The sequence below is a fragment of the Lacerta agilis genome, chromosome 7 (assembly GCF_009819535.1).
Source record: "Lacerta agilis isolate rLacAgi1 chromosome 7, rLacAgi1.pri, whole genome shotgun sequence".
NCBI classification, from domain to species: Eukaryota; Metazoa; Chordata; class Lepidosauria; order Squamata; family Lacertidae; genus Lacerta; species Lacerta agilis.
Window position 1 is genome coordinate 43,309,931 of NC_046318.1, and position 25,557 is coordinate 43,335,487.

The following is a 25,557-nucleotide window of genomic DNA, read 5'->3' on the forward strand; positions in this document are numbered from 1 at the left end:
CAACTGTATGGAAGAGGTGCAATTTAAATGCCTCTCTGCCCAACCAAGGCAGAGGCAGGCAGGAGGATGGCTCACCCCTGCTGAACAATATGCAGCTCCAGGATGTCCACAAGCTGGGGAAGGTCTTGAGATGGGAAAGCCTGATAAATGTGCATAGGCCATCTACATGTGCTGGAACACTGAGTGTAATAGCAGAGCATGGCTAAAATATACAGCACTGTTGTCTCTTTCCAGGGAACCTGACCCAAATCAAGTGGAAACCAATGCCTGAACAAGGCTTATCATTTGTGGGAAATCATACAGCTTGTCCAGTTCAGACAACAAGGCATGGTTTGACTGTGATGTCTAAACTGGGTCCACATGGGAAGTTTTATCCTAAAACGAGTCAGGGCTCTGATGGGCACAGCCTTGGTAAAATTAAGAGGTAGGAAGCTGGCAAGCTAGGCAGTGCCTTCTTGCTCAAGCTTCTTGCACACATGTTGCTTTGTTAGGCACAAAGTGCCTATGTTAAGCCCGGCCAGTTTGGAAAGAAAACAGAAGCCAGAGGAGGATATCACCATATTTCTACGCCACAGCAGTTCCAGTACAAGAGAGCAACAAGAGACAGAAGGCTTCAATAGGCGAGACCATCTAATCAAATATTCAGGGATTAAGTCAGTGCATTATGGACAGATGTGTTCATGTGCCAGTTGTTTCTCTGCTTTAATTTTTTTTGCCTTGTAATGTTTAATTTATCATGCTGGTGCTTTTTAAACTAGAACATCTGTAAACAAGCTTAAGTACGACCTCTCTCATTTTATATCCATGCACTGTGCTCCTTCTTCGTGCCTTAATTGTAGATACCTTCAAGACAAATCAATCTACAGCAGGGAAAGAATGAAAAAGCAAAGGAACCTGACAAGCTGTAAGGTGTTTCTCTTTTACGGCATAAGCATTCTCCGCTTGCTCAGTTCTGACTCGGGGAACACAACCCATGGTATGCGCATACTACTTCTTTATAGGTCAAAGCCAATTAAACAAATTACTGCTAAATATTTAACAGCTCTGTTTAGTAATTAGCGGCAAATAATGGCAGCTTAAATTGATAATCACACAGATGTTTTTAAAACTAAGCCAGCTATAATGTTATTTGTATCTACTTAACAAGCTTTGTGACTCTATATGTGACAATAAATAGTTAATTTCTAGGAATTCAATTCACCAAACTTTCTTTTTTCCCATTTAAAGAAAGGATAACATCTAGCTAACAGGATCAGCACATTCTCTTAACTAAGCCATTGCTAACATCTCCTGTCCATGTTATATCTTCTGTAATTTTCAATTACAGCCAACAGGACAGCTGGATTGTTGCATTCATCTTACTATGCCTTACATAAATTCTCCTTTTAAATTCCACCTACCCACCATCCATTAGCACTTGGATTTCTTGCAAATTACCCAGCCCTTCATTTCCTCCCATCAATCCCTCTGTGCTGATATCTCTGCCATCTCTGAGCAGTAGAAGCAAGTGAGCCAAGACAATGCAAGAAAGAGAGAACCCTCTCATTGTGCTGCTGCAGAGAAAGTGGTTTCATAATGTCACAGACACTATGAAATAATTGGTTGGAAATAATTATGGGGCTGCAGAAGGCAAATCTGTCTGGTCAGACTTCTGACATTCCTAAGTGATGGATGTTGTCAGAAGCAAGCCAGCAGTGAACCATACTGTGCAAGTTGGAGTTAACTCTTTATCAGCAAAAACATGATTAGCACAGACTTGGCAGAGTATCAGGCCAAGTACAGCAACTCATCTCCGGTAGGTCTTGCCCCCCATGAAGCAGTTGCTGAGACTGAAGCTCCCACCTCCTCACAGCTGTCTAAGTCCCCTCCTCTCCAGGGTTTTCCCCAAGCCTCCATGCCTGTCTTTGCTTTTCCCACTTCATGTCTCTTCTGTGAGATTGGGGGCGGGGCTTGTCACAGCAGGAGGGAGACACCCATGACTCTTCACCAGCCTGACTCATTTCTGCCTCTTCATTGCTCTCATCCAAGCTTTCTGCTTCCGTTTCTGTCTCCGATTCTGGACGGCTCTCTGCCACAGGCTCTACCAGCTCACTAAGCCTTGTTACCTCTTCAGCTTCTGACATCTCTTCTTCCCCATCTTCTCCCTGTGGCCACTCATCATTGTCCCACCATCACTCCCTGGGGTCTGAGCCTTCTTCCCTTGGTGGTTCCCCATCTGGTTCCTCCCATCATTCCTCTGCGACCAACCAGCCCATATCTCCAATCAGCCTCAACCAATTTGGCCAATAGTCAGGAATGAGGGGAGTTGTACAAAATATTTGGAGGGCACCAGGTTGGAGAAAGCTGTTCTAAACAATGGTCCATCTATTAATAAATACAAATGACGAGACATTTACATTTTTTTCCTGAAGGTCAAGAATTCAGGATGCACTTTAAAAAACCACAAACTTCCAAAACACACAGAAGAGAAAAATTGGAATGAGTTTTCTGTGACATGTTATAAAAGACAATAACATTTTATGTCCTTATTGTGGATCTTGGCTGTAAACTTGTAGTGTCCTCATTCTCTGCTGCCTTGCCCCTGGTGTAATCACTTACACTTGTGCAAAGTGAGTGGAAAATGCTACCAAAGCAGAGTACTGGAGTTTTATAGCTACTCTGTTCAACAGTGGCTGACTGCTCCAGGGGCAAAAGTAATAGAAAATTGTGCACGGAAATTTTCTGATTTTTTTGTGGAAACCGCTATTACCATATCCCCTCCACAGTTATCAGTCAGCATCTCTCTTCCTCTTGAGAGTTGTTCCAGTCTCCTAAAAATAATTGATATCTCTGGCGTATGGAAGCTTATGTTCAGAATGTCCAAGACTCTCATTGCTACAACACCAGAGCAGTTCACAATCTATAGTGTTTCCAGCTTTACAATGCACTGTGCTATTACAATGTTATTGCTTCATAGAAGGAAATAGTGCAGAAATGCAGTTTCCTACATAAAGTATCCACTGACTCAGACTGATCTGATAGTTCAGGAGTTAATCAGTTATGGACGATCAGGACAATTGCTCCCCACAATATTAAAATATAGTGCTATAAGTCAAGGCCTGATTACAGAGCAGATGCCATAAATTTCTTAAATATCATTAGTTCCCCTCATACTCAAAGGTGCATTGTCTAGAATAGAAAGTTGCTTAAAGGGGAAAGTAACTGGACTTGTGCCCTCAATCTTTCCCAACATCAGGGTCTTTTCAAAGGAGTCTTCTCTTATGAGGTGGCCAAAGTATTGGAGCCTCAGCTTCAGGATCTGTCCTTCCTGAGTGCTCACAACAGACCCTGATGTTGGGAAAGATGGAGGGCACAAGGAGAAGGGGACGACAGAGGACGAGATGGTTGGACAGTGTTCTCGAAGCTACCAACAGGAGTCTGACCAAACTGCGGGAGGCAATGGAAGACAGGAGTGCCTGGCGTGCTCTGGTCCATGGGGTCACAAAGAGTCAGACACGACTAAATGACTAAACAACAAAACTGGAAGATGGAAAAAAAGAAATGGTGTAAATAGGAGATGTGCTTGAAATTTCTTGAAAGGAAAGTGCTTCAAAAGCTGACTACAAATACACTCACATTGAGTGTTTATACACTCAAATTAAATATACAAAAAAGGTAGATCCAATTCCATCACATATTGTGCAATCATTGAGTCATAGGAAACCAAATATGAAATCATGTGTTGATAACAGAAAAATCCAGGTAAAACTGTTTATATGCTTTATAAACAGCACTTTATTCAGAATAGATTCAATTTCAGCTTGGGAATTAATTGTTGGTAGAGCCTGAGACTTTAATCTCAGGACTGTGAGTTCATGCCCCACATTGGGCAAAAGATTCCTGCATTGCAGGGGGTTGGACTAAATGACTCTTGTGGTTCCTTGCAATTCTTTAGGTACTTGTGAACATGTATTTTTTGTTTTCCTATTTTTTGTGGTGTGGGAGGTGTTATATACACACCTGTTCACTATCTTCATAAACTCACAAATAAGTAGAGGTAATTGGACCTATTTTGACTTTTTATTTAAAAAACAATTCTGAAAATTTAGGTACAACAGACATGTTTTAGAGTGTTGGGAAGTCTGCTACATAAAACCTGCATTATTAAGGATGAGATCTATCAATTTACTGATTGTATTTCAATGGAAATTCGTGAATAAGGCTTTGGCAAAAATGGATACTGGATAAGCTGACAGTTCCTCAACTCATTTATATACTTTGACTGTGTTTCAGGACACAGCAGTGAAATTGAGTTCATGCAGAAATTCACTTTGATTTTTCTGTTACCAACCCAATATTTTGTATTCTGTCTCCTATGTCTCTATTATTGCATGTATGAATGGACTTGGTTCTACATTGTTCTTGTTACCAATACAATTGCTCTTGTGCTGGTAAACCCAGTTTCAGGTAACTTTACCCACCATTACCATTTTCCAGTTACTTCATTATTTTTACAATCTTAGGCTTTCTATTTAAGACAATCAACTTTTGACTCTGTTGTCTTGCTCAGCTCAGCTTTATTCTCTGCTCTGCAAAACTCATTTTCAGTTTAGGGAAGCTTTTAATATCTGATGAATTATTGTATTTTAATATTGTGTTGGAAGCCGCCCAAAGTGGCTGGGGAGGCCCAGCCAGATGGGTGGGGTATAAATAATAATAATAATAATAATAATAATAAATTTGCTATTGGTCATCTCAGTCCCTTTTTCCACCTCTTTCTCTGCACTTCCTGTTTGACACGCATTCATTAGTGACCTCTTCTCTAGTCCTTTGGGCAAGTGTTCCTCTATTTCTCCCACTCGCTTCCATCTTAAGATGCTGAGAACAGGGTGGCCATTAGTTGTTTGTCTTATAAATTGAAATATTGCGTGGTTTTCTATTACTTTTTAGACCCCCTGAAATTAATTGACCTAATTTAATCCTTCTCCTTAATTTCAATGGGTCTATTCTGAGTAAAACCCATCTGATTACCACCCACTGATGTTGAATGTCTGTCCCTGTTTCTTCTATCCCATGTTGCTGCAATTACCTTTACAGTAAATAAGGAAAACCTTGGCTCAAAGTGAAAAGAACTCTGTATAAGGCTAGCTGCGCCATGTCTGTGTGGCATTGTCACCTGAAACTCACTGACTTCACCTGTCCCACCACACGTTGAGGAAAAAAACCCCCCAGATCTGTGTTGTGGAGCTCTGATGGAACGACTGTACTATATATCTCATGTTCCTATGTAACATGCAATCAAAGCTACTTCATTAGATGAGGCAGGAACGCTTCCATCTAATTAAAGCAACTCTTTAAAGTGAAACATTGTCTTGATCCTAGAATAAAGGCAGAATCTTGTCTATCAGAAGGTGATTCATCATCCTACCGCACGCTTACACCATTTGAAAAAGCAAGCTATAAACAAGCAGACACAGTAATGCTGCTACGCATAAAGGGGCAGCCAACAGGAGGCCTTCTTTCTAATCAGTACTCAAAGGAATCTGTCATAGTGAAGTGGCACTTACTCTAATTTAAAGCTCTTATGGTTACTTTACCTTTGCAAAATGTATAAACTAATAACTTTGCTAAACTGCCTTGGCATTCAAAATATATAAACAACAAAAGCACAACAGCAAAGGCTTCAGCTTAAAAGGGGGGTGGGGGAGAGAGCAGCTTCGCCCAGCATCTGCTCTTGCCAGCATGGAAAGAAAACATGGGATTTGGGGTTATGTTATGCTTTAAGTTCCCACAGTTCAAAAACATCTCCACAACAGATCCTCCATGTCAGCAAGATCTGTGCTGTCATACCATCACGTGTCAACTTTTATTGCTGCTGCAATTTCTGTTTTGCTTCCTGAAAAACTACCTGTAGCTCAGTTATCAAGTCATATTTGCCATACAGAATGTACCAAGGAGAAGCTCCTAATATGTCCCATAATGCAGACATGTTCGTGCTGCTTCCTGTCCGCTGTAACATTTGCTTGTAACTTCATGAGTCTGGCATATTTATTATGTACAGCAGCCATTCTCAAATGTCAGCATGCACAATACGTTTGCTAAAATGTGAAACTGCATATATGTTCCATGTTCGTATGCTTGTCTACATTTGCCTTTTTATCCTGAACCACTTTGGCAGGGTAGCTTTATTTATTTATTTAGGCATTTATGCCTCAGCCTTCTGGGGCAAATGCACTACCCAGGGTGGCTTACAACATTAAAAAAAAGAAACAATAAAACATGAAAAGAAAATCAAGAAATGTTATAGTACAGAGTGCATAGGATTGCAGCCTGAAAGCCACCTTTCAGTATTTGTCATCCGACGGCATGAAAGTAGTGTCAGAAGCCCCAGGCCACATGGACAGAATGCCCACTGAAACTTCTTACTCGTACACACCAGGATCACCCCTTCTGGAAACTGGGGTGTGTGTGGTTGGGAAAGGTACCATTAGAAAACTGAGAAGGTGCAATAGGTGGCATTTTAGAAAACAGCAACCTTTCTCTTGGGAGGTAACTCACCAAACATCCTTCTCCTTCCCAGGGAAAGGAAAACATAGCAAGGGTTCCTGAGTGAGCACTCTTGTGGTATCACCTACCAGTAAGACTAGTCCCTTCCCTTGTCTCACACTGACTTGAATGTTTGCAATCCTTACAAACTAGTGCAATGCTACCAAGGTAATCCAAACAATTCACTAGCAACTTGACTGTCTCAGATCAAACTAGTTATATTTTACACCATGCATGGAGTGTGTGTGTGTTTGTGTGTGTTGGGCAAAAAGCACTGAGGGGACTTGTTGCCTGAAAGGACAACAGCTACCAGTGGTTAACAGGACTACAAACTCATCAAAGGCTTGAATTCCATCTATACCTGCAATCCTGCTTCCCCCTTTTCTAGAACCCTAATGCAAACATAATTAAATTTACAGGTGGGTAGCCGTGTTGGTCTGCCATAGTCAAAACAAAATTGAAAATTCTTTCTAGTAGCACCTTAGAGACCAACTGCATGCACACGAAAGCTCATACCAGGAACAAACTCAGTTGGTCTCTAAGGTGCTACTAGAAAGAATTTTCGATTTTGTTATAATTAAATTTGCCGTTGAATTTAATCCATTTTTGAAGTATACTTCAAAACTACTTCATAATAACCTAAACAGGGATTAAATTTATTCTACTGCTCTGACTGATTGTGGGGAGTTGGCGGGGGAAAGACTCGAGGCAGGAGGTGAAAGTCCAAACTGTATGGGGCATTAGTGTTTAAAGAAGTCAGTGGAACCCGACCATTTTTATCTGGAGAGGCTGGGGAGCAGTCTGGTGGCCCCCGTCTGGAATATGCTCCCAGTCTGGATCAGAACCCTGTGCCAGTTTTTGTGAGGGATGAAAAAAAAGAAAGAAAAGAAAAGAAAATGGGCCCCTCCTGGTTGTTTATTGTCCACGAAAGTGCTATTTACTTCCTGTGGCTTGGCCCTGACTTACTGGAAGTGGTCTTGCATGCAGACAGGTAAGATAAAAGAGGGGAGGCTGGAGAGCAGCTGTACATAGACTTGAAATAGGGAAGGAGGCCAGTGGATGCAAGAGTGAAGGCTGCCTATGTTAAATGGTGCTGTGGCAAGTGATGAGGCAACATCCTGAACAATATTGTACAAAGGGGTAGCAGATTTCATTGCACTCCCCTCTCAGCTCATTATGGAAAGTCTTGCCCACCCCTAGGCCACATATTCAGGGGAAGTAGGTCAGCTTATACTAGATCAAAACTAACAACCATTTAAAAGCTGCTCTGTATAGTATCTTATTTTAGACAAAACAAGTTTGTACTGAGTATGAGAAGACTGCATTGTATTCATCTGCAAATGTGATATTCTACTTTTCATGCTATTGTAAAGCAGTTAAAATTCAAAAAAATTACACCTTCCCACGTAAATAGAGCAAAATGAAAACTGACTTTAAGCATAAAATCAGTTGCATATGTATATACCGAGTAGGAGAAAAGTTTGCCATCTCTTTGTAGACAAGACTACTTTGTAGACATTTTCCCCCCCAAATCAAAGCATTTGCTCTGTTAAAAACCATTTTAGGGCAATAGTGTGAGTTACAATGCTGTTTGTAGCAGAACGCACATCACTTTATGCTGACCTGACAGTACATTCCTTCAAACCCACTTTGGGAACATAATAAAAAAGCCAAATTTGCAAGACTGTACAAAACTTTTGCTGTTAGTAACGTATATATCACACAAATTATAGCAGGCTGTGCATTCATAATGTTTTGTACTGATCCTAGTAAGTAAGCCTTTATTTTGAAATGTAAACCCAGCAAAGTAAATCTGTGAGAATTATTTTCCTCAGAAAACATAATTAATTCTACTGATATGTTATAATTCAAGGAAGAAGAAAATGATTCTGCATGTGTGAGGGGAAATGACACAGAAACACAAAATGCCATTTTCATCCGATTCCATTCATGGTGGGATCCTATTCATCAACTAACACACAGCATTTAACCCATACAGGAACATTTTCCTGCAGGTACGGTGTAAATCTAGTTCCTTGGTAGCTGACAACTGAAGTCACACAGTCTTGAAAGGCTGAACCTCCAAACTGGGCTAAATCTCAGTGATTTTTCCTCATTTAATTTTTCTTCATCTGTATCTGCATTTGCCCCATTTTTAACTGTTTAAACATTATTAGATCTTAAGCAATTATATGTTTTTTAATATTATTTCACCTGTCAAAAAACAATCCAGGCATGTCATACTCTTTTGGCTTTTTGTTCTTGTTTACTGGGCATAGTGTTTGGTGAACTCGCCTCCAGATCATTCTATACCAGATGCACAGTTAGAGGAAAAGTCACTCTTCTATCTCAAAACACTTGTGTGACCTGAAGCCTAGTGCCTTGTCAGTCCTGTTCCTTCCCTCTGAAGGCCCTGCTTTGGGGTGGCTGGGGGGGGTCGATTTAGAAATGAGACGATTTTTCTACACAGCTTCAGAAAAGAGATTCTGATCTGACTAGTTGATCTGCACACTCTAGGACAGAGCATTAATTTTGCACAAGGTGATGAGGCATACCAAAAGCAGTGCATGAGGCTCATACAGTGGGTGACTACTATTGTTTGGGAATTTTTATTTCCAGAGGGAAGCTAGGTAGCAAAATATCTGGGACTGGCCCTGGTTGCTCAGACCTGGCCCCTGGTGCATTTCTAACTACTCTGGTGCACAGATAATAAATTTAAGAACAGTGCACTGAGTTTATATTAGAGGTCATGGTCTTGTTGCATATTGACCCAGGTTAATTCATGCTTCAGAGGCTATAAAACAGAATCTTGAATTGACACCACTGCCCCCTCCCCCCCCCACTCCCTGTAGATTTCTTCAAATAGTAGTGAGGGGGCTGGCACCCTCCCCCCTGTAATTTGTAGTTTGGCCCTCAGAGTCAGTGACAGAGTAAGAATTAGGAGGAAGTTCCAGGCGTTCTGTCTAGCGTTAAATCCACACACTGCCTCTCAATGAATACATTGAAGTAATCCTCAGAATTCCATCTGTACACTGCTTCCCCACACAAAATAGATTACTACTTGTCATCTTTCATAATCTCCCCTACTTGTTTTACCTTCTTCCACCCTCTCTCTCCAACTATACATATTATAAATGGTTGAAAGGTTACGTAGTACTTGTTTTCTCATTGCTGAGATGAGAGAGAGAGAGAGAGAGAGAGAGAGAGAGAGAGAGAGAGAGAGAGAGAGAGAGAGAGAGTCTTTTGTAAGCATTCCTATGAAGCATCCTCTCTGTGTGTGCATGTGCTGGAAGGCAAGCCCAATGAAACGAAGGGAGGGTGATACTGAACAACACCACACAAAGTTGCCGACTGTTCGGCTACAAGCCAGAAAATGAATCCAATTTTTCATTCTGTCATTATAAATATTTCAGTGCAAATGGTACTGATTTTCTGCAACTGTGGTTAAGCAGAGGGCCTCTGAGTGAATATTTTTTTAAAAAAAATAAGGGAAAAAAATAAAGAGTGAAAAATAAGAGGAATACAGGAAAAAGAAATTAGCGTAGGCAACCAATTAATTCCTTCCCTTAAATGTACAAGACTGGGAGAAATTGTACAATGATGTAGCACATGACTCAAAGAAGGATGGGAAAAAAAAAACATTTACCCTGCTCTTCTTCTGACAGTTTCTCATAAAATATCTGCAGTCCATCTATCTTTTAGTACTCCAGGCTCCTCTGGAGAGCAGAAAATAGTAGTTTAAAGCTCACTTCTGTGCCAGTCTGCAGGAGATTGCTTTCCACAGGACCCCTGCTGATGGAGGCCTAGGGGAAGAGGCCCAGGAGTTATTCAATCAGCCCAAGACTCTGGGGCGGCTGGGGGTCCTTTGAGGGCTGATTATAAAGCTGCCCTCCTGTTGCCTGCCTCAGAACAGAACGAAATGAGCAGCCTCTTGCTGAGCAGATTCTGCAAGAAGGAATTTCACCTGTCATGGAGTTTGTCAGAATTTCAGGATTTATCTTGGTGCAAAATTAATAAAATACCAAGAAGGATTTCAACCTGACTACTCAGCCATGTCATCTCAAAGTGATCTTTCACCTAAGAAAACCTAGACACTGAGCTTCTCAAGTCATTTTTGCCCTACTTTATTACTATTTTTTTTAAAAAAAACACCCGTGGAACTTTTGTATGATGCTTCGCCCACCATACAGTGCTTTTAAAGATAATAGTAAAAAAGCCCAGGCTTTTTATATAGAGCTATACTTGCGCTAACCCCATTCAATGCCTGCAGTGTGATACACAGTCTCCATGTAATAGATAGAATGGGAGAAGGGAAGCCATGCTGTAGTTTCCGGGCTCTCTCTCTGTGTATTTAACCAAGCTGGAAGATCTCCTGAAAGCTTCCCTTTGCTTAATCAATTTTACTCATGTTCATGAAATGGCAGAATAGCAAAAGGGAAGGTGGATAAGCTTGCTGCTTCTTTAATAAACAAACAAACACAAACAAACAAACAACCCACCTAGCACTGGCCGATTGCTTCAGTGACCCGGGGCACTGCCCAACTGAGAACATTAACTTGATTTTATTTTGAAAAGCCCTTCCTCAGAGGAAAACAAGGAGTTAAAAAAAAATGGCATGGGCCATGTTGGAGAGGTTTATCACTAGTGACATCATACACACTATCCAATGGATGCTGAGATTCTTGCATGGACATATTTACACACAGTGCTCCAAATGTCCTAGGAAGCTGGGGGTGGGGTGGGAATCAATACCTTTCGGTCTGAGTGCTAGCAAAATGAACCATTCCCAAAACAGAAAAGCTTCCTTGAGGGAAAGTATTTCGATCCTGTGCAACAAATTAATAATTTTCTATCTTTTGTGCTATAAAACAATGCAGAGAGTATGTAAATATGTTTCCAGTGGTGAGAAAGGAGAACTTCATCATAGTTACACAGCCTACCAATGTTCTGGGAGGAAGCCTAGGTAGTTGCTAATGTTGAACATTTCACCTGACATTTGTGGATACTAAACCTTAGTGAAAAAAAAGCTCTGAAAGATTATAAACACGAACAAACACAAAAGGTCATTTTTGCAATTCACAACACACTGAGCCTCTTAAGATATCACATCTGTTAAAGTTATTCACAGGCAACTGAGGTCTAGATTTGATTTATGTTTTAAAGTTGTGTTAACAACAAACTGCATCGACACACACTGTGAAATCCATAAATATATTATTGTTGCATTGCTACTATCTATATATCTATATCTTTCCATCTTATTTGCAGTCATAGAACCCAGGGCAGCAGCAAGGGGTCATGGTAATAAGAGTGCCATCCTAAATCTCTGTGGTCCAATTCTGACCCTCCTATTGTGTACCCCAGGCTCTTGTCACAGCTCAGTTCTCTTCAGACAGCCCTTTCACCCAATAAAAAATCTTCATATGGGGTCTATTTTAGAAACGACACTGCTTGCTTCTATTTTCTGGTCATGTGATTCCCATGCCTTGGGAAACGTGGAGGCAATTAACTCTCTGACTCCGAGAGGGCTGCCTCAGTTCAGAGAGGAAATAAGCATGAGGAAAGCGAAAAATAGTTGCAGGCACAAATTAGGCGATGGGTGGGTAAATACTGTTCAGTTTGCTACATTTCAGGCAAATGTGGGATGCAAATGCTTCAAGAAATAAAAGGTCAGTGTGCCAACAAATCAGCAGAAGATCCAGAAAACTGACAAAAGCCATTTAGTTCATCACTTTTCCCATACAGAAATTCCATCAGGAAAGCAAAGCAAATTAAAGACTCCAAAGTCATTTAAAAAGAGCCAGACACCCATCAGTATAGTGTTTTCAAAAACAGGGCCTGTAATAAATCTCTCTTCTGGCTCTTTTCCATTTAGACGACAATTTAACATTAATACACACCATCAAGCCACTTCTACCAGGCAGAAGTACTTTGACAGTTTTAACACCAAGAGATCTCGCGGCAAAGAGAGCTGGCGAAGGCACGCAAGTGAATGCACAGATGGTGGGAGGGGATGCAGGGTGCTCTCAGCAGGCTACAGTAGAGATGCATTAACTCCACAGAGGGATAAGGACTTCCCACCAGTACAGTCATGAATTATAACTGAGCATGGGAGCGAGTTCTTACTGCCTGTCGCACAGCAAATATAGTGTTCCATTTTCCTGCACAATCACCTTTCACCTTGACAAACTCAAAGCAAAGCAAAATGCACTGCTAATATTTAATGGTACAGCATTTCTCTACATGGTTTGGTATATATCTGTAGGAAGGCACGCACAGACAGAGGGAGAAACTATAATTCAAAGACTGATATCCATCCTATGTTTTGCTGATGTGTTTAGTAGAATAAATACATTACAAAACTAGGAAAGCGGTGGGGGGTGGGAGGAGCTGCCTTTTGAAGCTGTACATTGAAGTATCGTGTGAAGATGATATTTTGTGCCTTTTCTCCTGATACCATGGTTCTCTATCCTCAGGGCCAGTGCAATATATTTTTCTTCCTGAGGGTGGAGCAGCAAACATTGGCTTCCTCTCCCTCTTGCCAAGAAGTACCCTCTGTGAACCGCTCTGAGACCTCCAGGTATAGGGTGGTATATAAATTCAATAATAATAATAATAATAATAATAATAATAATAATAATAATAATAACCCTAAAGTGCAAATTGTTTTGGCTTCTGAAGCAGAAAATGCCACAAACACTTCTGTCCCTCCTTGACAATTAACTAAATAGCTAATAATTTTCTCCCCTTTCATGACACTCAAAATCAGCTGCCTGGAGCAACTGTCTCACTCTGCCTAATGGAAGAGCCGGCCTAAATTTTTCATGTAGCAGAAATATATTACCTGTATGCACCGCCCAGAGAAGAAAGCATGGAGCCATCCAGAGGTAAATGCAACTTAGGAAAATACGGTACTTTCAAATATTCAGAGGGATCTACAGTAAAAAAGCCATGGCTTGATCAAAAGCTAACTCACAAAACAAATTCTAAATTAAACCTGAAACCCTATCCTACGACAAGCCTTATGTAGCTAGCCATGTTGCCCTTCTACACTGACGTGACAGTGGACACTGTTAGAGAAAAACATGTAACACAGAACCAATGCTAAATCCCATTGTCATGCTAAACTATGCCAATGGACAGGGCACCATGCCACTATGGAGACCTCGCTGAAGTGGAACGATTATTAAGCAACACCACAATGTGGAAAGTGTGTCCACCCTCAGCTCTGAGTTGGACTATTTTAACAGCCAACACAGATCAACAATGACAGGAAGGCATGAAGGCATTAAACCATGTAAACCACAGGAAACTTGACCAGCAGGGCGAGCAAGACTCTGCCACGTATACTAAACTAAAGTTTGATTCTTTAAAGAAGAAAGCCAGGACTTAAATTTAACTCATATGCAAATGATTAAAGCTGCTATTCTATCTCCTCTTACCAGGAAGTAAGTCTCATTGAGGGCTCAACGGGGCTTTCTTTTATGTAGACTTGTACAGGATTGCACCGCAAGTGTGGAATTTAGCAGAAGAGAGGAAAGGCAATGGTCAGGATTCAGCTGTGCCACAAAACAGTCCTTTGTTTGAGTTATTTTACACGATAATCAGTCTTAAAGCCACAAATAAAATGCTCTGAGAATAAAGTCACGCCAAGCCCACTTCTTTATAGAATTTCTGGGACATGCTCCTTCATGAAATACTTGCCATGCTGTTGCAAAATGATTGTATTTACATTTAAAAAAAGATTCTGTACATCTCATCCCAAGAGAGAGCCATCCACTGCCAAATTGTATTGCCCTCAGTGCAGTCATCAATGGAAAAGATTTGTTGTTGTAGGCAGTTTAAGAATTCCACCACTTTTAAAGGGGGCGTTTATCCTGCCTTTCACTTTCGTTTAAAGCTTCAGTGTTCCCTGTTCTAAATGACAGCACCGCAAGCACTGCTTTTAAGCGCGATTCATCTTGCCTACCACATCTCAGGTTTTTACACAGAGCACCACTCTCTCTCCAACAATGGAGTCTTACTCCTTCATAGCTCCAGGGCAGAGACTGTTACTAGCTGTAGACTTGCCGCCAAATATCACAATAAAGGATACAAATGTGAATTCCTCTTAAAATACAGGTTTGGCTCTGGAAAATATCTTGCTCTGGCATACCCTGTCAATAGCAAACAATAGATCTTTCCAGATACACGGCAGCCTTTTTGTGTCTGAAACAGTCGTATGAAACAATGCATCACAGCACCCCCCCACCCTGTTTAGATTAAGGGTTGATTGTGATTAGATTCAGATTTATGCTTCTCCTACTCTAAGCCTCATGTTTTCTGTTTACTCTTGGTTTGCTAATGATGCTTCATAATCCTTATAAAACGCATACCCAAAGAAGGCTGCCTTGGCAAAATATTTGATGGTATAGGAAAACTGTCACTAATAATTATCCCCATTTTACAGACAGAAAGCAGAAGCGGAGTTTGTCATGACAGCAGCAATTCCAGAATGGGGATTTATGGATACATCATGCTGCCATTTACTGCAGGAAGCACCTTGCTATGATTTCATCTGCTTGTGCCCAGGCGACTGCAGTTTTTCCTGGCTAAGAGGTGAAATCTCTATCTCCACAGTAAGGACAGGACAGCAAGGCACCTCTTTCAGTAGTAGGTCAAAATGCCCCTGGGAGCACTTCACAACAGAATGAACATCCTGCTTGTTCTGACTCATATCATAGATGAAAAGGGGGAGGGGGGAGGACACAAAGAGAAAGAAAGAAGTCAAATAAATCTCTTAACATAAAGAATGAGAAACTGTAGCATAAACCGATCAAAACAATGAAAAGAAAAACTGATTAAGTTTTTCAAAGGTGGGGAGCCCAAATAAATGTCATAGGTGGTTTGGTCAAGCTATTCTCCTTTCTATAATATATACTGACACATTGCCACCCCTTGGTCCAGAGCAAGCCATTTTGCTATCTGCCTCTGCTGTACCCCTCAGCACCAGAGGCCTATACCTACTGTAGACCAGTGGTAGTCAACGGGAAGCCTTCCAGGTGCTTGTGGACTAAAACTCCCACCAGCCCCAGGCAGCACAACCAACGGTAAGGGATGATGGGAGTTGTAGTCCAACAACATCTGGAGGGCACCATGTTGGCTCTTCCTGCTATAGACACTGCAGATGAGCCAAATCACAGGGCTTTGTCAAAATATCCAGCCAGTAGTTGCTGGCAACAGGAGCTCCAGCAGCAGGGCAGTCACTAGCAAAGGATGCCCATTTTCTGGAGGGCTTGTGGCGGCGGCTTCCAGAGGTGGCAGCAGGGAGCTTCTTCCGATGCCTCTTTCAAGCTGCTGCCTTAGACAACTGGCTCAGTGTACCTCATGTATCTACCAAACTGCAGAGCCATCAGAAATAGATGCTGGAGTTACCCAGGAAGGATGAAGCAGTGGTGTCCTTAGTGGCCTCTGACTGCTGCTGAAGTTATTGAGCGTTAGCTTTCCCACAGGAACACCACCACAACACTGGCCTCTGATGTTAAGAGTGAATGTTATTTCTCAGGTTTGGTGTTCTTTAGTTGCAAGAACCCTGGGAGCAAAAATGGAGAACGTATTATGCCTAGAGAACAGTTGTGTGTAGACTGCACGTTTATTGATTCTGCCTCAACCTGCTTCCCTCATGGAGCAACCAAAAAGGAACTAGAGCTGGGTTCTAATGGTACACTGGTCTGTTCATAGTCAGCACCCTAAACCCAACTGACAGCTTCTAGCCAGCACCACCGCTGCTGCCACTGTTCCCATAAAAATGCAATTCTTGGGGACTTGTAGACTTTTTACACATGCAAACTAGCACCAAACAAAACTTTTGAAGGTCTGCCTCAGTTCCTGCAATCCAGTCAAGAGATAGTGAACATGTTTCAATGTTGCCAAGACATAGCCCTCTGTCCCATAAAAAAAGACATCTTGTTGGGTTGCTGCCTGACACAGCACTACCATTGCTTTTGAGCTCCAGAGGGACACATTATTTTCTGCTTGCTGAAATATACATGCTGTTGAAGGGGTTCTGTTTAGCTTATTGGAGATAACAGAGAGTGGCAGCAGGTGTCAAGTCTATATTCTCCCTGATAGTGATCGCTCTGGCTATCTTTCCAGCATTCCAAGTCCTAGGCACATGTGGAAGGAACCTAAGAACTCTTGAAGGACAACGCGAAAAAAGTTATTCAGACCAATTAAAGCCCTCATTTTAAACAGTGTCACTAGAGCAAAACCAACTTTGGGAATGAAAACTCAAATATAAAAGAGACAATTTGCAGTGTTAACTTTTCACTTCTGAAACCCAGGAAATTTTGTTGCATCAGACCCTTCTGATATGTGGAACTCAAGGCTTTCTTTCTAGCACATGCTTGGATCATCTAGAGGTTTGCAGCAGTACTTTGGGAGGAATTAAGTTTCAACATGCAGTTTCTGAATGGGGAAATCTTAAGAGTGAGGACAATGGAGCCAGGGCTGGTGGGAGAGGAGAAGGGTGGGAGAACTAGCCATGAGGCTTTTTAATACAGTAATCATGGGTACTTCAAAAGTCACCCTGATGACAATCCCAGAAATGGCCATCTGTTGTAAACTATGAGTCAGATGAAGGGTAATCTGAGGTCAGTTCTTGGTGTCTAACAGCAGGGTAATGAAAGGGAAGAAAAAGCTGTAGAAGGAAGAGATGGTGATTCACGCTTAGGAGAGGAAAACTACTTACTAATATAGGTTGCATTAGCAGGAAGCTTAATGGTGGTCAAACATAACTGAGCTGTTGGAGAATATATACAAATACAAATGGAAAGCTTAACTCTACCCAGCTAATATTGTTTTGCTATGCATATTTAGCCTACTCCCAAGTCTAAAGGCTGTGTTCAGAAGATTTTTGTTCCAAATTAATTAGTCCAGAATAAATACTGCACCCTCAAACAACATTTTCAAAATCATCCAATTAAGATTAGTTTCCTTTAATCACCCTTCTGTTCATATTATAAGGGTTTTTACAGAATTACAAAAGGGGTGAATTGATGACTCTTCCAGCATATACTTACAGAAGCATTTCAATCAGGATCTTTCATCTTAGATTAAACAAATTAGAGTATTTTTCACCATGCTATCTGTTTAGTGCTTTTTCAAGAGTGGAGTGAAAAAGGCCCATCAGCTTAATCAGTCTGTGGTGAACAAAAGCATGGTTAACATTTGTTAAGGGGTTAATTAATTTGTAATACATGAACGCTCGTTCACAGGAAAAGGTATATGTTTATACAGTGAAGAGCCAATTCAATGCTGGTACTGAGTGGTCTGAATTATTTTCTAAGTTAGTATGCAATCTGGAAACTTCTGTACTGTGAGATGGGATGTGCTGCACAGAATTCTGAACCAAACCCAGATATTAGTCCAGCCCAATTGAAATCCTGAAGCATAAGTAAAACCTGCCAGAGTAAGCTCCTCCCAAGACAATGCTTTTGAGCAAACAATCTTTGGCTTCCTGTGGGGCAGGAGACTGGGGCAAGGGAGGGGTTCAGAGGGCTCTCTGAGGAATGTCATGACCAGGCTTTGTTCCGCTTTTGCTGTTGGGCTCTCCTTTAATTTGGATGGGATTTCCTCTGTTTTGAAAGATGGAGTTAAGTTGCTTTTGAACACATGCAGGTCCAACAGAAAGTTATTGAAATTCCTCAACTTCCCTTGGAATTTCTACAGGCATTCCTCTAAAGGTGGAGCCTCCAGTTTCACTCTCAAAACTTCAAAATATCACAGAGCTGTTACATGGGTGTTACATGTTTCTTACATACAGTGGGTACACGTAAATTGCTATAGCTAAATAACGTTTTCCAAGTTATGCCTATTTGCATTTAGTGCTATTATTGTTTCTATGGATTCCGTTCCTCCACCATATCCTGCTTCTCTCAACTGCTTTAGCAAATTAATATTACCTTGATGACTGGTATTTACATTTGCTGCAGGAAATACTGTACTCACTGACCTGACGTATTTCTTTTTTGAACTTAGACCAACAGGGTCAGCCCTCACATTAGGCACACTAGACTTTCCGCTATTTCATTTGAACAATGGAATAAATCCACCACCGGCAACGCACAACAACACACCCTCCAACATTTCTCTGGTGAAAATGGGACATCCCATTCTACAATCACAATAATTTTACTATTTATACCCCACACATCTTTCTGGGTTGCCCCAGCCTCTCTGGGCAGCTTCCAACATATATAAAAACATAATAAAACATTAAACATTTTTTAAAAAATCTTCCCTATACAGGATTGCCTTGAAACAGCTCGGGGGTCAGATAACCCCATACCCTCCAACATTTCTCCAATGAAAATAGGGACATCCCAAGGAAAAGGAAGACATTCCAGGATCAAATCAGAAACTGGGACAGCTTCTCTAAATCAGGGATGTCCCTGGGAAACAGGGATACTTGGGTCTGCAACAGGCATGCCACCAAATCATAGTACAATTTAGAAGCATCAGCACTCTTCAGCTAAGCAACTCCTAAAAATAAAGAACACAGCAACCATAAAAAATACCCTAAAAATAGGCTAACAGTTCAATAAGGCAAAACACAACAAAGAAACACACAAAGAGGAGCTAAGCAGAGATTGTTAGTAGTTATGAACATTGCAACTAATGCAACTTTTTATTGGTTTCAGTTTAATATGGGATACTGAACTGATTTTTTCAGTGTAAGATGCTCAAGGAGGGCACAAGGAGAAGGGGACGACAGAGGATGAGATGGTTGGACAGTGTTCTCGAAGCTACTAACATGAGTTTGGCCAAACTGCGAGAGGCAGTGAAGGATAGGCGTGCCTGGCGTGCTCTGGTCCATGTGGTCACGAAGAGTCGAACACGACTGAACGACTGAACAACAACAACAAGATGCTCAATTGAACCATTTTCAAAAACTGGAGTTCGGAAGAAAAATGAGTCATTCTATATGCTATTACAAGAATCCCTGTGAAAAAAAGGCAGTGCATAAGACACAGCTAAGCTATTTAATCATTTTACGTCCTCATTGTACAAAGTGACTGACACATCAGATCTACTTGATTTTACAAGGGGCTATAAATATTCACACCCTAATGAACCACCTACCCACTGGGAGTGATTATATTTGAATAGGCCAATCAAATAAGGTTGGGTTCACACAATCCAGATCAGGAAGTTTCTTTTTCAGAAAAGAATTACCTTATGAAAGACTAATATGGCTCTAAAGCCCTTTAATCCCCAGGGGAGAAATGCAACAGTGGAAGGAATTTAAAACATGTTCCCTTAGTCATGTCATTCATACATTTTCAGGTTCCCGCCCCCCAAACATTTTTGTAACAAACTCTCTTGTATCAAAGTACAACTACGTTAACTGTTTGGGGAAAAGGACTGTCAAGAAAACTGGAGACCTCTTTTATGTACAGATGTTTTCAGGCATCCCTGAGGGACAATATCATGATTACTCTTCAGATGTCCTTGGTAATTTCACCTCTATGTAAACAGAGACTAAAGAAAAAACCAACATCAAATTCCAAATGCAATCTTTAAAACTCTGCAAAATAAAAGGTTTTCACCACGATAAAATTAATATAATGAGACTAGAAAGTTCATTGAATGAGGCACTATTTTCTTTCCCCTCGTTTTTGCCACATTTGGAATCCTGCTGAATTATACCTGGGAAGACATGTTTATTTTTATTAGTGAAGTTTGCTGTGGCAGAATATGATGATCCCCAGCTAGTGTTTAAATTCTAATAAGTTATATGCTAGGCCTCAACCTTGCCTTGAACTCATGAGAAGAAAACAGGTTGTGGTTGCCTAGTGATGACGGAAAAACACTTGGAACATGGTTTGAAAGCAGGTTCCAAGTCTGAGCCCTGGTGCAAAGGAAGACCTATCTCCAGTCTATGATATACAGTGGTACCTCAGGTTACAGATGTTTCAAGTTACAAATGCTTCAGGTTACAGACTCCGCTAATCCAGAAATAGTACCTCAGGTTAAGAACTTTGCTTCAGGATGAGAACAGAAATCATGCTCCAGTGGCGCAGCGGCAGTGGAAGGCCCCATTAGCTAAAGTGGTACCTCAGGTTAAGAACAATTTCAGGTTAAGAACGGACCCCCAGAACGAATTAAGTTCTTAACCCGAGGTACCACTGTACTTGGGAATATCACTTGGTTCTTAGAAATATTCTCTAACATACTGAAGCCTGTTTGCCTACCACAGCTGACTGAAATTGTCATATTTAAGCACTGAGTTGACACATTAGTTAGTGGAAGTGGTGGTAATCAGCGCTTTCTTGAGAGCTAGGGCACTTTGATGTAGGTGATGGCATTATGAGAATTCCTAAATTCAGGTGCTTATGTCTGGAGCGCTGAATAATACTGTGCCTCTTTTTCTGTTATAAATAGCAGCTGATGATGCTCAAAACCTCTGAAAAATTAAGGCTATAATATATGAAAAAGTTGGCCTAAAGCTGAGTGATGTTAATTGGATTTCAGGTAGATTTCCTTTCAAAGGAGAAGAACAGATAAGATATTCCTTACCGGATGCATAATCACAGCTGGCCTTCGGGGCCTGAAAACCAGTGGCTGCTCCCCCTCTTCCCAATGACTCCAGGGATCTTGAAATGTCAAATCTAATCCTTTGCTTCATTTAAAAAAAAAATCTTAGCCTTTTTCCTTGTGAAGATATCCTTGAAAATTTAAATTGATCGCTTGAGTTGAAAGTTTAGAATGCTTCTCCCCTTTCTGTTATTTATTAATCGTCATAGAGGAAATATTAAGCATGGTACTGTTGACTCCATGTCCACCGCAATCTCTTTCTTAGAGGTTTTATTGGAAGCTCTCTCATAGTCTCTGTCTAGAAATTAAACACGAGCAACTTCTCCCCTAAGGAGTGGCAGCTCAATAGCTTGAGTAATAGTATCATTAGAGCTGATCAAGCGCAAGCAACGTCATTTCAACCATGTAACCTTTTGGCTGACCCAGAAGAGACCCAGGCTGGCTACAGCTCTTGAAATTAGCAGGCTGATAATCTAGTGAAAGATCTGCTTGGATGGATCTCTGTATCAATTTGGGCTGTCATGGAGGGTGCGATACACCACCCAGAGTGTGATGAAATACCCTTTCAGACATTGCGGCTTCAGTTATAGGGGATTTCTTAATATGCTCCTGTTGGCTTCCAGGAGGGTAGAAACACTGTTGACAACCTGACCTTTTCTTGAAAATCTCTAAGATAGGAAATTAACACAGTCCTCCTAAGCAAGTCCATTACCCATGTTTATAATTCCCACCTGCCTTACTATCCTTCCTTTTCCTTCTATCCTCATCTGAAAACGGCCAAAAATCACCCTTCTATCAAAGCTAAACTTACTGAGAGCTTTCAGAATTGCCTCCTATAATGTGTTTTCTTTATGTGTCACAATGATTCTCCTGACCTTCCCTTATCTGTAAAGTTGTGATGTTTTCCTTCCGTTTGCCTTGGGAAGGTGGGATAACCAATTAGCTAATGTTGAAGAATACTGCATATGTTGTACCAAAATCCAATGGTAAATGATTCAGAATAATTAGATAATAATCTAATGGAAAACTTCTCACGACGTTTACACACCAAACCCCAGGCTGCAGTGGCAATCCATTTTGAAAACCATTAATTCTATTGTATCTATTCCAGAAGACCTCCTAAAAGTCAACTCTGATAAAACTCTACCTTCACTCATCATAGACAAAGATGAACTTCTCAGTAACTGAAGGGACATTCACAGACAACATCAGCTTTTGTGCCTTTTTAGCGGAAGACTATTTTTCTTTTTATAAAAAAGTAGGCTCTGTATTTGAGGTGTCTAGATTCACAAGTCCTTTAGCAGGTAGAGAAGGTACATCCATTTCAACATAGGAATGCATAAGTTACAACCTTTAAGAACATCTCATTAAGAAGAAAAAAACCATCATTACATGTGGATACTTTTGTAAAATGGGAAACGGTTCAGAATCTTAATTTTCAGCAGGTGTAACAAAAACCATTCTTGGCAAATCTGCAGTTGCTATGTGTGAGCAACTGAGAGACCTTTTAAAATAAATTCTAACTTCATGTAAGAGCTCTAGACTTGCTTTTCTGTTTCTCTCTAGAGAACGAATGTGTCCCAATGAAAGCAAAATATAGGTTTTCAAATGAACACTAGGGACTCAAGAATTCTACTTTTAACAAAAGACAAAGCTTTCTTCTAAGTTCAAGAGGAGGACTGCCAGATGAGATTAAGCCCTGACATGGAGATTTCTGCATGGAATATTCAATCTATCAGGGGCATGGGGGAGAGAGAGACTATGTAGTGTAATAATGAAAACAATTGATTTTAATACCTTTTGTACATTTGCTATTTGCATAGTAATATGATTGCTACCTCTTGGTTTTACCACCCAAGAACAGTTTAATTTTGACCTGACTTATTTCAGGAGCCTGGAAGAGACATCAATAAAGACAGCTTCTTCACACATTACATCTTTTAAAATATGTCTAAAATGTGTTAAGTTTACACTTAAAAATGTAACATGTGAATGCAGTAAATGTGTATTTGTAATCAAATACATCTTACTGTCACACTAATCAGGGATCACAGATTGTTCACAGCAGCCTGTTAAGTAAATACTCAAGGCAATGCGAATCCAGGCTTGCTGCCTTGTAATGTGTGAAATGACCCTAATGGGGATCTGTAGGTGGAAGGGCAAAGTCGCAATTAGAGAAAGGGTATGCACTTACACAAACACACTTTTTTTGTCACTGTCATGGTGTGTGTGGTGCACCTCTTCTCTACAGCTGATAAGCAGTGACTAAGGAAAAGGGGGATTCATTGAGAAGATTGATGTATGTGGATGGTATTTGTGAATAGATGCAGGTCCTCAAAGAAGATTATTTTCTTTTGCACCAGCTGGTCATCATCTCCTTCAGCTGTGATAGAGTGCAGGACAGGGGAGGTGCAGTGCAAGCCCTGGGCCTTGACTGAAGGCTTTTAAAGTTATAGGCCTCTTCCCCAAGCTGCAACTTGCCAGTTTTATACATGAACACTTTAATAAAACTTTGTTCTCACACAGGAATATCCCTTTACCTCCCAAGTTACAGCTGCCTTCTCAGTCTTCCAACTGCATCTCAGCAGAAAACTCAGAAGCTGTATTTGGGGTACACAGCAGGGGGTGCAGCTGAAGGTTTAGCATGTCAGGCCAGTTGTACCATACAAATTCAAAGCACTTGAAATGGACAGTGCTTCCCTCAGATCCTTCCATGGTCAGAATCAAGACTGTTGGCAACTCCAACTACGACTCAAGTTCAGTTATCGCTTCCTCCAGAGCGGAAGGCGTAAGTAAAATTATACTTCTGTGTACTTGTTTCTTTATTTGTAATGCTACAAACTCTACAGTTCTATCACAGTCTTATCTTCTTGTAATCTGGGCAAAGGATGGATCTGCAGGACCTATCAGCCTCCTTCAAGTCTTCAGCACAGAAATGTAGCATCCCTAGCAGTTCTTAAGATGCAGTTTGGACAGTCTTACATATGGGCTAACTACAAATATGTCTGTCTACTGACCACCCCTTGGCTCAATTCTGATGAAGGATCATTGCACTTCAGAAACCAGTCCTATGGATCCACCACGTGAACACCTTTAGTGAAGAATACATGCTACAACCATCTCTACTGAAACCCCTTCAATAAGCTGAGTACCTGCAGTTCTGTTTGGAAGAAGAACTTCTGTGGGCACTGTGTGCAGTCGTAGATCTTGTCTTCTTGTCCATGGGCCGAAAAAATATGTTGCTGCAACTTGTTGGCTTGAACAAACACTGAAACATTAAAAAGAAAAAGTGAACTTTGTGTTACATCGTTTTATACATGGAAAGACTTTTTTGTGAACATTTCCTCATTAACTCACAGCAATTGCAAAGGGTACAATTATCCAAGAACCCTGTAATTTCTGATTATACTGTTGCTATAATAGGCACCAGCCACGATTGCTCAGCTCTACATCCAAGTCCTAATTTTCCTTTCTTTGTAAAAGAACTGTGCTTATATGTCTGGTAAAAACATAATCAAATACCGTTACATCTCAAACACTCAGAAATGTACCTTTCCCCTCGCCACAATAATTTCAGATTGCACCACAATGTGCTAAACATCAAAAGCAACATTTGAAAATAAACAAATCCTTGCAACTGTGAAATATGGAAGCGGCAGATGCAAAAGCAAAAAAACACCCACTCACTATTTTTATTTATTTATGCATTTGCACAAAACTTAAATCTAGCAAACTATTTCTGTATTTAAATGTGTTAATGTTAAAATTATATCCCACAGCTACTTTGGGGCAATGTCTATAAACGTAAAACACAACTGCAGGTAAATTCTCTTTGGATACTTTAAGATCAACTCTGAGTACACACTGAATGCAAGGGTTTCAATAATATAAACATGTTCAATTTTAATGACTACAAAACAAGGCCCTAAGACTGTGTAACAGTTTACCTAGGAGACATACTATTAATAATTAAATTGTATATGCCAGAGGCAGTGTTTGGGTTGGCAGCACTGACTTCTGATGGATGCCTGGTGCACTGTGACCTAAAAAAAAGTTTGCATCTACAATATTAATCTGTATAGGCAGGGAAAGGATTTATTAAAGACGCTGGCATTTAACTTTGACTCCATTCCTAATCATTAAAATAATTCTAATTGAATGCCAAAAAAAGAAAAAAGAATTAGAATAGCATTCTTGTGAGTCATACATTTTAATCACATTTCTCATTACCTTAAAAAGGATTGGATTCCATTTTCCATATAAAACTTGTATTGGTGATTTTTGGTTTTGTTAATATTATACACACTGAAATAATTTAATAGCATATTACTCATAAAACATCATTGTTTATGATTAATGTGCTGTGTCTATTTACCCCATCAGCAAAAATGGAAAATGGGGTTTTTATACATTTTACAGGGCCACTGGCTGAAATATTAAAGGATTATTATTATT

At 40.6% G+C, this 25,557-nt stretch overlaps 1 protein-coding gene and 1 long non-coding RNA gene across 11 annotated transcripts in view; one reads left to right on the forward strand and one right to left on the reverse strand.

The window, feature by feature from the left end:
* The window catches only part of ZNF521 (zinc finger protein 521), a 289,657-nt gene that overhangs the window by 9,914 nt on the left and 254,186 nt on the right, over positions 1–25,557 (reverse strand). For all 10 annotated transcript variants that reach the window (XM_033155068.1, XM_033155067.1, XM_033155066.1 and 7 more), the window contains one exon: positions 24,255–24,370. In XM_033155068.1, coding sequence (XP_033010959.1) covers positions 24,255–24,370 — 116 coding nt within the window. The remainder of the gene's footprint in view (positions 1–24,254; positions 24,371–25,557) is intronic.
* Positions 23,741–24,756, forward strand: LOC117049932. The gene is made up of 2 exons (XR_004427035.1): positions 23,741–23,890; positions 24,162–24,756. It is a non-coding gene; the product is annotated as an uncharacterized LOC117049932 (long non-coding RNA).